The sequence below is a fragment of the Protobothrops mucrosquamatus genome, unplaced genomic scaffold (assembly GCF_001527695.2).
Source record: "Protobothrops mucrosquamatus isolate PMUCROS unplaced genomic scaffold, P.Mucros_1.0 scaffold2741, whole genome shotgun sequence".
NCBI classification, from domain to species: domain Eukaryota; kingdom Metazoa; phylum Chordata; class Lepidosauria; order Squamata; family Viperidae; genus Protobothrops; species Protobothrops mucrosquamatus.
In genome coordinates, this window is record NW_015388782.1 from 167,869 (window position 1) to 185,525 (window position 17,657).

The window sequence follows — 17,657 nt, forward strand, 5'->3', positions numbered from 1 at the left end:
AGTCCACATGCTACACTACCGGTAGTACTATCAATCCCACTAAACAGAACGGACTAAGAAATCAAGTCCATAAGAAGTCTAAAACTCCTTTTAATGAAATCAGCTATAAAAACCAGAAACTTGCATGTTTGGTTCTGCTGTATGTCTTACTCCTTTTTATGCTTCTGTAAATTAGGGAAGTGTTTGTGCCACTTCCAAATATAATCTCCATTGTGGACTTAAAATATGTTTCATTCCCTCCTTGCCCTGGCAACTGATCTTGCATATTTTATCAAGATCACCTTCCTTACGCTCTATAATTGCTATCACTACTAATTTTTTAAAAATGGCTGCATTGCCACATCAGTAAAAATCTTTGTTGCATGGAAATAATTATTGCTATAATTGGGAAATATTTAGAATGACCTCATAATTCTTTTTCTATTCCATAATTCTTCTCTCACTTCTCATGTTGAGATAACAAAATGAGGTCCCTGAGATAATCCTATTTTGTTCTGACGATATCAATTGATAGCCAAGCTTTTTCACCTCATGTTTTTTAGCAGAAGTTGTGCATAAGTATTGGAAGAACACTGCTGTATCATCATTTTAAATTGCTACAGATCTAGCCATCCTTAAAGGCATATAGACAGTTGAACCTTTGGCAGCCTATATGTATCTAGATTTTGCCACTGGCAGAAACTTAAATACCCATTGTGGGACATAAGACTATAAACAGTTTAGCAGAAATCCGCAATGTTCTATTTTTCATTTCTATCAAAAACCTCAGAAACAACTAGACAGAAGGCAAGGAAGATCTTACTTTAGCAATAAGCTTTCATAAATACTCTGCATATACTTGGCTAGCTGCTATGCCAAACATGCAAAACTATGCTTCAATAGATAGAAATAAATTTAGTGTACTTTTATGGTTCCCACAAGTATCCTTTTTGCAGAAACAGCCAATTCTTCTACAGAACTGCAAGCATCGGGTTGAATGAGAAGTTTCTGAACAGCAAGAAAGATATTTTTCCCTGATACTAGGAGAGTTTGAGTTGCTGGCACCATCTCTTTCTCAAGGACCTCATCACCAGATTCTTCAGCCAGTCTAGAATGGGACAAAAGGTGTGGTACTTAGCTCAATTAATGGGCACTGGTACTGTAAACAAAACCAGTCTTTGAGGTCACGGACATATCCACATGCAGCATTGTTCTGCAGTTTCTTTTTGAGTTGCAAAGCGACATTTCCTTCCTATAATATATAAATTACTTGATGGTTACACCTTGAGCCCAAAATTCACAATTAAATAGCTTCTATTTTAAAATAAATATTACCTTCTAGCAATACAGCCGAGTTCTTCAGTAGCTTTTGCTAATTCTTCTGCAGTTGTCTCTAAATTGGCAAAAGCTTCATGGGTAATTTCTCTCTGCTCAATTGCTATTATTAAATTGTAAAGTTCAGCAATCATGGGCAAAATAATTCTATGCGTGGATTTCGTATAAACAATAGCACTGATGTCATACAAGGAAAAGCATTCTACTGCTTCTGTTTGGGAAATAAAAGACACAATTACCTGAGCTATATTTATTAAGTAAATATATTTAAATATTATGATACATGAATTATAAAATTTGATGGATATTTCTGAGGCAAGGTCTTATAAAAAACCATAATAGAAGCAAGTCTGCACTTTTTGTATCGGATCTCCACGGTTATCTCAATTTTAGCCAGCTCTCATTTTTAAACATCTTAATTCTTTGTCTGATGCTACTGGCATTTCTGTCAACAGTGGTGGATGTTGAGGGTGGAAGGTTGAAGAGAAATTTTCATAAAGACTGTTAAATCGAAGCTGTCCAAAAAACTATTGAAAAGCCATTCAAAACAAATCAAACTGGCAATAGCAGGAGTGTTAAAAAGTTCATATTCCTGTTCATCAAATACTCTCAAAACACTTTTAAAAAAGAATGAATTGTTTTTGCACTACACACAAGGTGAGTAGATAGCATTGTTTTGGCTACATAAGCAGTATCATTCACATAAGAACTGCATGAATAGAAAGAATATGCAGTGCTATTTACTGTACTCTAGCTAACAAAGGTTATATCAATAAAATTGTAAACATTTTTGAAATTAAAGAGCTGAAATATATATATATCTTCAACAGCATGTCTTCTGACATGCTTTGCAAAAAAAAGTGCTTTTATTGTTACTTATCACACAAGTGTTAGCAATTACTTCTTAAGATCATCTCAAATATTCTCCATTTGCCAAACATTTTAAAATCTAATTACACATATCTAATCATACATGTCCTAGGGGGAAAACTTCATGTGTACTTTAGTTATTTATGCACTTTACCACCTCAGTGCAAATGGAGTGCAGGCAATTTCCAGAAATTAAAACAGACTTTCCATCAAATAAACTCCTCCCATTTCCAGGCCTGAACTCTTCTCCCTCCTAATATCAGGCTTTCCCCAAAGTTCCTTCCCAGATGATACATCTAGAAGTTTCCCCACTTTTGTAGACCTACCATGTCCCCTTCTAATATTATTTTTTCATCTTAGAAGTAGGTCTGCCTACTAGGGAGATACCCAGCTCAGACCAATGTAGCGGCAATCCTGCATGGGGATCAATCTTGCCAAATCCAGTAGGAATGTTTTCTGAATAGATACAGGCATTTGAGTGAGCATATGTTACACTGCCAGTGAAAAAGGCCTTTTTTAGATAAACCAAGCATTACTTTAAAAATTTTTTATCTCCAGTTACATACATATCCTACCAGTTCTCTGCTTTACCTGTCTTTGCCATCTTCTCCCCATACGCCATTCCTTGGAGCATAAAAAATAATCCAGTCTCATTAAAAAGCCCAGCCTGCAGAGAAAATGAAATAAAACACTTGAAATAAGGGAGAAAAAGAAGGATGAAAAGGAATTGCAGTGTAAGAAAAAAAGACAAAAAGAGATTCTAAAGTTAGCTTTCTTCTTAACCCAAAGAGCAGTAAATTCAGATTATGAACTATCAGAGTGGAAGTCAGGACATAGCCCAAAGCTCAGTGGTTGAACATAGACGATGCAAATAGAAAGTCCAAGTTCAGTCCCTGATATTTCTAGATCAGTTTTCTAAAGTTCAGCAACAAGTGATATAAAGAATTCTCTGTCTGACACCCTGGAGAGGTCTTGCCAGTTAGAGGTGACAAAACTGGACTAGATACTTTCAATACCAAGCAGCTTCCTCTGAATGGATAAATTACATTTTCTTGATCTATGAGGACAATTAACATTTCAAATTAATCTGAAAATCAAAAGACTCACAAGCTGCTGAATCATTAATTCACTTTGCATTTCTCTTTTCAGCATGAAAAATAAAAATGACAACCCAGTTTTTCTTTTCAAGAAACTATTCAGATAGATACCAACTTACGGGAGATGCCTGCAACAGAGATAAAGAGCAAGATAACTTCCTTTGTTACTTAAGGTGGGTTCTTGTAGGTTTTGCGGATGTATTCTTCACTGATACATGCAACTTGAGAGCTCAGCTTTTATAAATAATTAAACAAGCTTATTTACTAGTAATAGGAGCCCCTTAGAAAATGAGATGTGGTAACTTTCCAAAGCCCAAATCATCAGTCAGTCACAATTATGGTACAAATAATCCTATGTTTACTATTAAAATCCACCTCCATTCTCACCTCCCCCAAAGGAATACAAAAAAGCAATAAGCTTTGAATTACACAGAAATGGTCTGGTGTGCAAATTGCTCCATATTATATCTGAAATTCAGTAGGACAAGTTCTGCATCCATGCCTGAACAACGGGCAAGCTTTTGAACGGGCAAGCTTTTGAATTTAGGAACTAACAGGGGACAAAAGAAATCAAAAGTACACACTTTCATGTATGCAGACATCATATAAGGGTGGAAAACTCATCTGTTCTTTGTATACGATGGTCTGAAGAGCTCAACGTTTTCTACGTCTGAAGAATTGTTTTATGAGTACAAGTCCCTTATTAGGGAGTTTGAGTTCCATACATTCATTTGTATGTTTGATACTCATTATTAAATGAGTAAATTATTTAATTGTATAACATAACATGAATATGTAACACTAATTTTACTTACCGCAGAAGAGATGCATGCTTTGTCTGGCCTTCCTTCCTTCCTTCCTCTTCCTTTTTTGCATATAACAGACATATTTAATTTTTAAAAACCGAGAAAAAAGCTCCTAGGTCAGATCAAATACTTTGGTCAAATTCTTTCTATGTTGAAATCAATTTAAGAGACAATTGTTTTAAATTATGAGAAGACTAAAAATAATTTAAATAACATAAATGAGCAACTCTCCAACTTAAATTTACAAGCAAAAAACGTTCAGAAAATGACCATAAAGAATGAAGTAGCAACTGAGAAACCAGAAGAAAAAATAGTGGAAACAGACATAAAGATAGAGGATTCAAAAGAAGAAACCAACAGACAGGCACAGATAAATAAAAATTTGGAAGGCCCAGATATGGCACTGGAAATGGGAAAGACATTTTACTTTTCAAGACTACAGATCATATTTAAGGACAAGGAAGAATAATTGATAGAATGGATGACAGAGCTGTTAGGAAAAATGCTGAAAACTGGGGAACAAGAAACTAAAAGAGAAACTGAAGAAGAAAATGGAGGCTGTTTAACAAATATGAATGGATTAAGTGTTTTTACAAAAATACTTTAATTAAATTGTCTTTTTTATTCCAAATAATATATACAGAAGCAGAGGAAGAAATATTTGGTGAGTTAAATGTACTGATTTGCAAAGTTATTTGGCAAAGGAAGAAAGCTAGAGTAAGACTGAAGAAAATAGAGGTCCTGACTAATGAGATGAGGTATTATACCATCTAATGTTTGAATATGATTAAAAGAATAGACAGTTGTTAGAAACAAAAGGACCATTATGAATTAGAAGGATGTGATTTGTAACTAGGATAACATAATTTTCTGTAAGATGGGAAAATACTAAGAGGGTCGGTATAAGGGAAGCTTTTAGTTACCCAAACATAATTAATTATGAGAAAAATGATAATTGATAAAGTTATTTTGAATATTAATGGGAAATTAAAATTGAAAAATAGAGAAAAAACCAGGATACAGATTGAATAAGGGAACTCTGATTGCAAATACATTTGAGATATGTTTTTTTTGCTAGAGAAGATATTATAAACTGATATTAATACTATGTATAATATTAGAAACATGTGATGAAGATGTTTATATTTAATTGTATAGGTATTAATAGCAGTAAGAATTATACTTGCATAGTGTGGAAAAATGATTATTATTGGAAGAAGAGAGCATCAGGGAAATACTGGATCGTGTAATATTGGACATTTTGAGTGAAAGTTAATATATACCACTGAATGATAAAGGAACCCAGACACCGAGTTGTTTATTGAGTACTTATGATTGTAAAACTTGAAATTAATAAAATATTTACAAAAAACACACAAATACTTTGGTTAAATACTTTTTAAGGCATATATTCCTACAGCAACCATCAAGAAAGCCCAGAAGCAGGGCAGGAGAATAACTCCACCACCACTACTAGCCTGAAATTGTTACTTTCAGATACACTGCCTTTGATCCTGGAGGCACACCACAGAACCAACTTTTTCAGCGGGCAGTCTCTCTTTGTCCTAGAGCAGGGGTAGGTAACCTTGGCTTTTATGACTCGTGGACTTCAGCTCCCAGAATTCCTGAGCCAGTATAGCTCAGCTTGGAAACCTCTCAATTTCTCCTCAGTGTGGCTGGCTCAGGAATTCTGGGAGTTGAAGTCCACCAGTCATAAAAGAGCCAAGGTTGCCTACCCGTCCTAGAGTGTTTATGAGGTTGTTCAAAGTCAATATCCACTTGACATACAAGCAATCAAAATCAATTTAGAATAGATATTTATTGTGATTTTTATTTTCGCCTGTTCACCGCCCTGAGTCCTGTAAGGGAGATAGGGCGGTATATAAATTTAATTAAAATAAAATAAATAAAAATAAATGGAGAAGGTGGGATAGATTTTTTAAAATTTGGCCTTATTCCTTTTCTAATCTATTTTTCTTAAAGAATTAAATTAGCTGGATTAAAGGTTATCAGTGGCTCAACATATCCATTTTTTGTTCCTGAAAAAAGTTGAAAATCACCTGGTTATTTTTGTCAGCTTGAAACGAATTAAAATGGTACATTTTCTGGGGACAAAAAGACACACATGACACAGGCTCCCCCTAAAATACCCATGGCCAGCAATGCTTTGGAGCCAAGCTAGCCTTCTACTTGTCTAAAACCCTTTAAAACCGTCCTTGCAGCTGATGCTCATCTGTACATTAACAATAAACAAGCATGAAGGCACATGCCCATAAAGACCTTGGCAGATGAGCTTTACTGGTTGGCCTCACGTCCTTTCCCTCCTTGGGGAAAGACGGGGGGGGGGTGCTTCCAGTTACGTCAGTCATAGAATGGAGGGGAGCGGGGATCCAGTTCCCACAGGCCACACCCATTACTGTAAGGCAGTTTCTCAATCACAGCAACTTTAATATGAGTGGACTTCAACTCCCAGAATTCCTTGCTGGCTGGGGAATTCTGGGAGTTGAAGTCCATACGTCTTAAAGCTACCGAGGTTGAGAAACATTGCTTTAACGGGATAAAAGAGGCAGGAGGGGCCTCCCCGTGCCTATTCTCTGCACTCCACGCGTACCAAACATCTCCTCCGCTTCGCTCCCTACCAATTCTGATCGAAACACAGCAATGCTGTGACAGACGGGTCTTTCTTCTTTTTTACGATCACCCGAAAGAACCTGTAATCTGGGCTAGATTGCGGCACGATTTCTTCCGGCTGCGTGTGAGGGGCCGGGCAGCAAAAAACGGAACCTCCTTTTCTATTTATTGGATGAAGGCTAGACCAAGTATTTTCCAGTGTTTCTCAACCTTGACAATTTTAAGGCATGTGGACTTCAACTCCCAGAATTCCACAGCCAGCATTGGCTGTGGAATTCTGGGAGTTGAAGTCCACATGCCTTAAAATTGTCAAGGTTGAGAAACACTGCGAACTTTAACCAGCCTAACGCAGGCCTTCGCGGTTCCTTCCACCCTGAAACTGGACAGGCTCCGAATTAACTGCACGGGAAGCCTGTGGGGAAGTAAGAGGGCGGCGCGGCTCAATTACTCTTTTTACGTCGTGACTGAGGCAACCGCCGAGGCTCGGCCCCTCGCTGGATCCGCCTCTTTCGGCGCTGGGGAGGAGTCCTCGTGGCCACGGGCGAGCCTCCGGGTCCAAAGGCACAAGGCAGCCCGACAGATGGGCGGCTACCCGCCTGCAGCAAACGGGGCCGACGGTTTGGGCTTGTCAGCGTCCGCCGGATGATGGGCAAGCTGGAGCTGCTCCGCGCCAGCCGCCGCTTTGGGATGCTGAGCCGCCGCGTCGTCAGCATGTAGGCAGCGCTGCAGGAAGTGCTTTTGAGAGTTCAGGCGAGGAGCGGCTGGCGGAGAGTTCAAGCGGCTTTCCTTCTGGCGCGGCTCAAGTGGGGGGGTGGGGTAGGGTGTGAATCGGGCCGAGCGACCCTTTCTTCAGCCCGGGACGCAGCTGCCGCCTCACCCGGAGCAGACGGCAGCCCGGGGCGCGTCGCCAACCCCAGCTGCAAAGGAGCGCCTCCTCCTGCGATGCCGGTTTTCATTTCCCTTGAAGGCAGCCGAGAGACGTCGGCTTGCGTGAATGGGTGGGATTGATGCCCTTTTAATTAGGGTTTTCCAGCTCGATCTTCCAAGTGACCGGCGGCTTTTTTTTATATACATATATATATATGTAAGACTAGCCCTACAGTTAAAAGATGTACACGTTTGTGGTGCGAGATGAAAACAGCAGCATCTACGCTGAAGTCTCTAAAATTCTCCTCTCCACTGGACAATGGAAGAGGCTCAAAAGAGATAATCCCAGATTCAACCTCATGTTGGGCGAGAGAAACAGGCTGCCTTTTGGGAGACTGGGTAAGCAAGCCGCACGCGTGAACCTGGGCACACCCGGCCGGGTCGGGGGGACGCAAAGCATGAGGCGACCTTTCTGCGGAGCTCGTCGGGAAGAAGGGGGGGTCCCTGGCTTTTTCGAAGCCCCGGCACCTGATCGGCCTCCAAGACCCACCGATCTGCATGCGGCGGCCGAAGTTTGGAAGTGCTGGCGAGAGAGGGGTGCGGTAGGGAACGCCTGCCAAACCGGGGTCTGCAGATGTTAGCAATGGGGTGTTGTCTGCTGCAACACGGGAGTGATTTTATCCTTAGCAAGCCAATGAGACTCGCTGGATGCCAGGTTGTGAAAAGGGTGGACGTATATCTGTTGGGGTTAGAAAATATTGCAAGCAAATACAGGTACTGAGATGGGGTTTTGCATGTTCTTGTTTAAACCGGGGTAGAATCATCCGATAAGTTAGCATTGTTATTGAAATCTTTATTTTGCAACCATTTATTTACTCTCCTGGAAAACAGATATCTAAAATCAAAATAAAATTACAGTAATATAATTTTTACAGCTTTCCAACAATTGCTGTTGTATTTAAGTTGGTATGTCAGTGATTTTTTTTCCCCAATTTGAATGCAACTTCTCTGCACTCCACTAGCCATGATTGGGATTCTCATGTGTATTTAACATTTGCTGACTCCTTTGGCCAATGAAAACAAAAAGCCCTTTTTTTGCTTTTGCAATAATATTTTAGGTTGCTCAGCAAATAACAAACTATTCAACATGATTGTGCCAGATGTCAGGCATCAAGTTCTCTGCTTTTTTCTTCAAGTTGGTTTGAACTGGGTGCAGGGTATATTTAAATAGCCTACAGACTGGGTTTTCTATGAAAAGGGAATTTTAAAGACTGGATATATTTGTTGAAATGATTCATAATAAAAGTAGAAGGAAAAGTCTCTAAGCATTACTAATTTCCATAACCCATTGAGAATATTATAGTATGCATAGACCCAGTGTTTTTAGTACAGTATGTTTACTCAGAGTGCAGTCCCCATGCACTTGGGAACAAGCTCCAGGAATCTCAAATGGGATTTAGCTTTGAGTAGATGCAACCCTCTGTTGGGTTGTGACTGAGGCCAGGATTATGAATATAATGGCTTTTTACAATGATTTTTATTTAAGTGAATTGTGGGATGTTTTTTCCACCCTGGGGTAATCTTTGAGAAATACTAACAATTATTCAATCCAAAAAGCAATATTTATAAATAAGCAGCAGACTTATTTAACTTGGCATCCTTCACTTCAACTCCCTGAATTCTCAGTCACTATGGCATAAAACTTTTAACTGAATTGTTCAAAGTTATTGGTTCAATAACTGAGCCACTTTGCAGTGGAAGAAAATGGGTTCTACAAATTTTCTCTTACTATAATTTAAAAGAGGCTTATTTTCTTCAAGTGGAGTATTTTAAAATTCAGTTCATGAACTCTGCATTACTCTTTCAAAAGCAAAGAAGAATAGCTTCCTATTATATAGTGACTTCTTATATTATTGTGATGTTAGATAGTCACAGCAATCATTCCAGTTGCTGTTAAATCCATGCAGCTTTCACTAGCATCAGAAGGAGACAGAGCTGTCCAGGCCTCTGGATGGCCTTGGTTGGACTCACAAGTTGAGTAGGATTGAGCCTGGTTAGAACTTAGGTGGGTACCTCTAGAGCAGGCATGTCAAAGTGCCAGCCGGCGGGCTGGATGCGTCATGCCAAAACCACACCCACCCCATTGCCAGCAATGGGGGGAAAGTCATGAAACGTTGCGCAATGTCACGATACGTCCCGCGACATCACGTGACATTGCGAGTTTGACATGCCTGCTCTAGAGAATTCTAGGGCTATGGAGTAGACTGAAGTAACCAAAACCATCCTCCATCCTCCAAGACAGTGGCAAACTACTACTATTATACTCCTGCCAAGAAGATGACTTGGTTATTCCACATAGGCACAAGGAATTGAGCTCAACTTGAAAGGCTTTATTTCTACATTTATATGTATAGTTAATCTGTAGGTCCCATTGGATTTAGTCTTCTTACATAATTGAAGATAAGTCAATTGACGTAGTTTCTAAGCATTGTAAATAAAGAATAAGATTATTTTATATAAAAATTAAAATAGATTATCCAAGAATAAGGGCAGTTACTAAAAGAGGGCTGGGCTCTCCACTGATTTTTTTTTTTTAAAGTTGGACAGTTCTCTGTTAAGAGATGCTTTAATTTAGATTCTTGCATGGAGTAGCAGATTAGACCTGAGGGCCTAACTGGCTTCTTTTAATTCTACAATGGTGTGACTTGCTGAATGTGGAAAATGACCTGGAATGTCTGGAACAGGAGGACCAAGTCCTATGAGTATGTTTAGCTAAGGATATTACCACTGAAGGTAATAGCATAGCCATCTTCAATTAAACACTAAAACAAATCTGTCCTTTTTGATTCTCGAAACTTCCACAAATTTGTGTGTGAATTGTCTACAACTCCATTCTTGCTCACTGATAATTATGTAGCCTCAAAACATTTCAGGAACACAAGTTTGAGAAAGCATGCTCCAGAGGGTAAGCTCTGAACCAATAGACTAATATTTTAAAAAGGATTTTTTAGAAAATATTTAACGAAAAGTAAAAAAGTGTAAAAGTGCTTTGTACACTTAAACCATATCTTAACACTAATCTATTTTAGCCTATAATAATAAGAGGTGGGGAGCTCATGTTTTTGAAGCTGCAGGGAAAAAAACAGAGGAGAAAGCAAGCCATCCTAGAAAATGCAAAATACTGCAAGAACCAGTATAAAAGTAATGAATCACACCCAAAGTCCTGCTTTAAAGCAACAGAGACTATTGTGGTACCTCAAGGACTAATAGATCTCTAGAACGGCTTTTCACTCTTAGTTCCTGAAAAACGACTCATTACATTTAGGTTAGAAAGATGTAACTGATTTACATGCAACTTACAGATTTCTATTCAATACAAACCAGAGGTATCAAACTGCCAGCCCGCGGGCCAGTTTCATCATACCGAAGCCGCACCCACCCCATTGCCGGCAATGCAAAAAGAGTCGTGATACATCACGATACATCACGTGAGGTGGCAAGTTTGACACCCGTGATATAGACTATACCTCTTGCTTTCCAAATACTATTCTTTTGGGTGTTTAGAGTGGTTTAACACTAATAATTCTCTGGCATCCTTGGATTCTTGACAAAAAATAGCTCTCCTTTGAGTTTTCTAGTAAAATAGAAAATGTGTATTTAGAATAGATGTGTGGCCATAACATTGCAGCCATGATTTTTATACTGAACCGTGTCCTGCTTAAGCAAACCAAACAAGACCCTATGATCCATTTATTAAAAGAAGAGGCAGAATCATTGAAACTGCCTTGGGGTATTGTGCTCATATGAGATTTCTGCATTGCTCTGTTCCCTTCATTGCGCCTCCTTCCACAGAAGCATCTACTCTCTGATTTACACCTCCTACAAATCTTTGCCATGATTTCAAAAAGAATAGACATTACTTTTGCTTCTAATTTTGAAGTTGAAATGAAATAAACTTGTAATTGGACTCTTGCCACCCTAAAAGTCAGCCCCACTGTCTCCCCTGGCCAGTATATTGCCTGGAAGTAAGTGAAATTATAGTCCAATACATCTGGAGGACATCAGTTTGGAATCAGCTGCTAAGTGATAATGGCAGTTGCTTAATTTAAAATAGGATGAATGCTCCAGCAAATGCCAGGCTATATAATGTCATAAACATTCTGACTGTATAACAGGTTATGTGTTTGTTTGTGCTGAAGGCCATTATTCAGTGTTGGAAGCAAAGTAACATGCTACAGCAAAAAGTTTAAAGAAAAATATGCATATTTAAGAAGTATTCACTACGCATGAGTAAATTTAGCTGCAGTTACCAAGTAGTAAGCCACCTTTCAGCAGAAGGTAAAATCCTGTGGAACATCTTATGCTACAAATCATTCGTGATAGTGTAAATGTTGGCATGGTTCCTTTGTCAGACATCTGATGTCTTTCAGTTTCCTATGGCTGAAACTGGAACTACTATAATTTCTGGGCCAAGAAATTATTCGTTATTCTGGCAATATTTTCCCCCCCGATAGGTATTTATACACTGTTAATGATACCAAGGCTGGGGATGGATGGATTTTAGGAAATTGTTTGATTGCTCTTTTAAATGCAACAGTCCTGTTAGCAAAGAATTAGTTAGGCTGAGCTATCCTGTATCTGTTTCTTCCTCAAATTCTGCCTCAACAAAACTTGAGGATAAAGGGCTCAGAATCCCTCACTAGCGGAGGAATACTGATACTAAAGAAACTATTATAGGCAGTGACTTCTACTTCAGGTTGTATTTGCTACTTTTGACCTAGGTTTCTCTTGATTTGAGAGGAAAATGATTTGATTACTCTTGCTTAAGGGGTAACAAGAGAATGGCATAGGCATAATATTTTCATTATTAAGACTTTTACATAATATGTGTAATGTTCTGGGTTTGAAGCAGAAATATATGAATATGGCACCATTCATGCCTTTTTCTGGGATGACATCACAGCTCTGGAGGGCTGAGGATAGCTCGTCATCCTGACAAATGGATGCTTTGAGAAGTTACCAACTCCTGTGAAAGCAGCTTTGTGCATTACCCAGCCATAAAATTGATACTTTACAATCACCGTCCTAAACCAATATGCTGCTCCACGTGTTTTAGAATTACAGTTCCCTAAATTCCTAGCCAGCATAGCTAAGTCTAACAAGTGGTTAGGCCACAAGCTTTTGTGAGGCCAAGCTGGCTGCAAATGTTCCAACATATCTGGAGATTGCCAGTTGGAAAAGCTGCCCATGTTGGTTTTGACAGATCAGGAAAAGATACTGTGTTTTTTCTATCCCTTATGAAACTTGAAGAGAAATCTTAATAAACTGAAGAAGGCGTGGAAAAGTAATGAAATTATTAAAAGCAAACCTTGCCAGAAGAACTGAAACTAAAACAATTAGAACTGAGGATTGAATAACGTGAGTCAGCAGTGAGAAAGGTCTTTTTAAAAAACGAATGGTTTGCATTAGCAGAAGCTTTTGGTTCATCAGCATCGTAAACAGGGAGAAAGTGACAAAATTGTATTATGAGGTCATGATACAAACCTTGTGACTTATATACTTGTCTCCAGTGTTAAGACACAAGTATGAAAGGATGGAGATTGTGTCCTGACATCACTGCGTGGATGTCATCTTTTTTTATATACTGTAATTGTGATTATCTGCGGATGTCTCTGTTCATGTCCAGCTTTCAAGAATGGTACTGGATTTAGTAGTGTTTGAATAAGGGCTCAGTTGGTGATGCAATTTGTCCACATTTGGATACTTTGGGGCTTTCCACACATTATTCATTCATGCCCAGTTTCACACAAAGAGTATTAGTGCTGCATGGTATCTTTATGTAATGGAGATGAGAGACATTTATAGGAGGGAAGGGAAGATTGGGTTGCAGAATAGGTAAGACTGGTCTTTTAAAAAGAAAGCAGGGTCTATAGCATTGCAAAAATGGAATTACAGCCTGTAGAACAGGGGTTCCCAACCAGGGGTGCGAGACGATATTCCAGGGGATGCGAAAACTTGGGTTTTCAAAATTATAGTGTATATGCATAATTCGTTACAAAATACAAAAATTTTGAACTTTTGTAAGGGGTGCGAGACTATATCAGAAGTGTCCTAGGGATGCGAGGTATAGAAAAGGTTGGGAGCCCCTGCTCTAGAAAGTGAGAACTTGAAAGACAATAACCCTGAAGAAAAATAACAATCTTTAGGGATTTTTGGAATGACAAGCAAAATAGACTGCAGTGATTTATTTCCTTTAATTTAAAAAAAAGATCAATAGATGGTAGTTTTTCCTGCCTTAATTGACAAATCAAAGTCTCTGCATCTAAAGTTTCAGTGCATCGGAGCTGAAAAAAATAGAATAAAAGCTTTTTGGCAAGAATATGATGTATTCTTTTGAACCTCTAGTCAGTGTCAATTATGTATTGTGGTCTTAGACTTTCTGCATATTCACATTTTTTAGAAAAAGAACAAAAACAAGAAAAAATAGAAAACATTCTGTATATATAGTTTTTACATATTATATTGAATCTTATTTTTTTATTTATTACTGTTGTCAATTTTGGGGGTTTTGAGGCTTTAAATTTACCCCCTCAATACACTTCTGATTCTGAAAACTGTAGGTTGCTTAGATTCTTTTACATATTATCTGGGAACCGTAATGTTCTGATTCAGTAGTTAAAGTTACTACAAAGTAATAAACAATATGGAGGAGGGAATAAAGGGGAGCAATGTACAGAAATCTTGTCCTACTGCATTCATTTTTCTAAAAGAAAATATCTGTTCAAAATTTTTAATGTTTCCAATTTTTCTGGAACCCCCCCAAAAGATATTGAGGTAGGAATACACAAGTTTCTCTCCCCCTCTCTCTAATTACATTTTCTTTTTACTCTCAATTTTAACTTTTTAGCAAGATTATACCATCTATATATACAGTAGCCGGGCAGGTTCCTCTGAAAATCTGTAGCCCTCAAATTTTATTTGTTCATTAACCATTTTTTTGTTTATGCTGGGTTACTAGTCTAATGCCTCTATTATATCTAGTGCAGCAAAATCCTTTCACTAATCAGAAATGTTAGGATAACTACTGGGCTTACTGGATTATATTTTTCCATTTTGTTTAAGCACCAACTCTTTTATTCTCTCAATAGCCATTGTTTCCATTCCAGAAAAAGTTTTTTGCTTACTGGTCCTCTAGTACAGGGGTCCCCAACCCCCAGTCCATGGACCAGTACCGGGCCGCGGCATGCCAGGAAAGCCCCATCCACAGGATGCAGGCAGCACACAAAACCATGCCCCCCTCCATGTAACCGGTCCCTGGTGCCCAAAAGGTTGGGGACCTCTGCTGTAGTATTTTTGGGGTAGGGGGAATGGAATCCGTCTTCGCTTATCTTTATTAACTGTGGCAATACTTGTTAAGTACATTTGACAAAAGCGTCTAAACATTAGAATATTTCCCTAATTTTGTCAAATTCTTCAAGCAGCCCCACCAAAACAAAGGCGAGCAAGCCTGAATCCAGTTAAACCTAGATCTAATTCCAAACACGTCATGTAACACAGAAGTCCCCGACCTTTTGAGCATCAGGGACCGGTTCTGTGGAGAGAGATTTTTCCGTGGACCGGAGGGGACGTGGTTTCATGTACTGCCTGCATCCCGCGGATGGGGCTTTCCTTGTTTGCGTGGATTGGTTTCTGGCATGCCACGACCTAGTGCTGGTCCGCGGATCATGGGTTGAGGACCTCTGATGTAACATGCTCAGAGCAACTTCTTTTCAAGAGCTCATCTAGTTCCTGGTTAGGTATTGTGAGTGCTTTGCAAGAATTGCTGATCAAAAATTCATCCAAAGTTGGTCAAAAGCTTCCCCCCCCCGAAAGATTTGCTGATGAATGAGGCAATTCAGACTTTTCCATAAAAGAACTCCCTTCATTTTAAAGTAAAGATAGTAAGCTGCCTAAGTTCAGTGTGATTGTGTTGTTTGCCAATGATTTCCAGCATCAATTAGTGCAATCCTGGAATCTGCCTTATAAAAAAGTCATTCTGTTTGTCCTCTTCATCCTTTGTCCTGCTGATCTTCTCAGTATCTGCTGACAGATCCCCCCACATTTCAAGGTGCTAGGAACTGAATCTGTGATGTTGCTGCATGCAAAGCAGTTTGTCTTCTAGTGCAGGGCTTTTCAACCAGTGGTACGGGTACCACCTGTGGTACATTGGCACCTGGCAGGTGGTACGCGACCATCCTAGAAAAGTGGTAGCGGGGGAGGGGAATGAGCTGAACCGGTGGCAGCACNGCACAAGCCTGAGCGAGAGACGGCTGGAGCTGCAGGGCTGTCAGGGCTCAGCGGAAGCGCCAGGATCAGCGCCAGGCTCCAGCTGGAGCTCGGCGCTGATCCTGGTGCTTCTGCTGAGCCCTGAAGAAGCACCAATCAGCTGGAATGTTACAGCATCTCCAGGGTCTTGTGATTTGCATTCAGATGCTTGGCAACTGATTCATATTTATGACGGCAGCATCTCCAGGGTCATGTGAAGTGACTAAAACTTGCTGCAACCACCCAGCAGACGGGGGGGAATAAAAACCAAACACCCCCCACCCCACCCCCACTGCCAATCCTCAACAGAAATGCTCACAACAATGAAAACCTCGGACAGGAGGAAGAGCGCGGCCGGGCGGGCAGGCAGGTGTCTTGCTCGGCTGTGGCTTGGGGGGCGCTTTTTTCAGTGCCATCGTAACTTCGAACAGTCACTAAGCGAACTGGTGTAAGTCGAGGACTACCTGTACTTTATCACTGTTTTCCTTTTTTTTTTTTTTGGGTCATCAAGTTTTTGACACCTTGCTAGGCGACTGGTGGTACTCGGGTGTTGCCATCTCCTAAAAGTGGTACAGTGGGTGAAAAGGATGAAAAGCCCTGTTCTAGTGAAGTGTAGAAAAATATAAGATATCTAATTTCTTCTAGGAAGTCTTCACATTCTTTTTGTTGATCTGGAACTAGATGGAGATAGTTAGCAATATTCTTTCACTATTTAGATAGGGTTATTTATTAGCCCATGCATAATTATGGGGAGAGTTCTTAATCATCTTCCAAAAATATGTATGTAAATCAAATATATGCAAGATATACAAGTTGCTGATGTTAAAAATTCTGCGGTAAACAACTTTTTTGTTTTTAAGAAAGTGGAGATTAATAATGGTGTTATCTATATAAATACTTCTTTATTTGTTTAAAAAACATTTCCAGAATGCAAACAACATGGATATTAATATTCCCTTTTCATAGGTCATGAACCTGGACTTACACAGTTGGTGAACTACTACAGAGGGGCTGATAAACTTTGTCGAAAAGCTTCTTTAGTGAGGTAAGGTATTTTTACTTGCTTGTTTATATGTAATAGTGGGATCCATGCTGCCTTTTGTCAATCTGCTGCAATTGTTCCTGCATCAAAACACTTGCTCAGCTTGTTACTGGTTAATCACTGCAACTGTTTTAGGTGTGGAAAAGAGCAAATGCTTATAATATGCTTATAAAAAAAGAAAAAGAAAAAAATGTGAATACAAATGAGCAGCCAAAGACGATGTTTCTTATCTGTAAAAATAAAAGAGGTTGTGAGTCTTAGCACATGACCATTCAGCGTAAATGTAGATAAAATTAATTGAGTATTATGTTCTCCATCTTAATAATAGGATTGTGGACATTGGATTTCTGGAGGGCAGCTCATTTGTGCTTGCTGTTGGGCTGCTTTGTTACTGTGTATGTAACAAAGAGAAGGACGAGGGGGGACATGATAGCAGTGTTCCGATATCTCAGGGGCTGCCACAAAGAAGAGGGAGTCAAGCTATTTTCCAAAGCGCCTGAAGGCAGGACAAGGAGCAACGGGTGGACCTAACCAAAGAGAGAAGCAACCTAGAACTAAGGAGAAACTTCCTGACAGTTAGAACAATTAACCAGTGGAACAACCTGCCTCCAGAAGCGGTGAATGCACCAACACTGGAAGTTTTTAAGAAGAAACTGGACAGCCATTTGTCCAAAATGGTATAGGGTTTCCTGCCTGAGCAGGGGGTTGGACTAGATGACCTCCAAG

At 39.4% G+C, this 17,657-nt stretch overlaps 1 protein-coding gene across 1 annotated transcript in view; it reads left to right on the plus strand.

Moving 5' to 3' along the window:
* Nucleotides 1-7,827: 7,827 nt before the first annotated feature.
* The window catches only part of TTL (tubulin tyrosine ligase), a 20,254-nt gene continuing 10,424 nt past the window's right edge, over nt 7,828-17,657 (plus strand). The window contains exons 1-2 of the mRNA XM_015825654.1: nt 7,828-7,984; nt 16,856-16,934. Coding sequence (XP_015681140.1) covers nt 7,828-7,984; nt 16,856-16,934 — 236 coding nt within the window. The remainder of the gene's footprint in view (nt 7,985-16,855; nt 16,935-17,657) is intronic.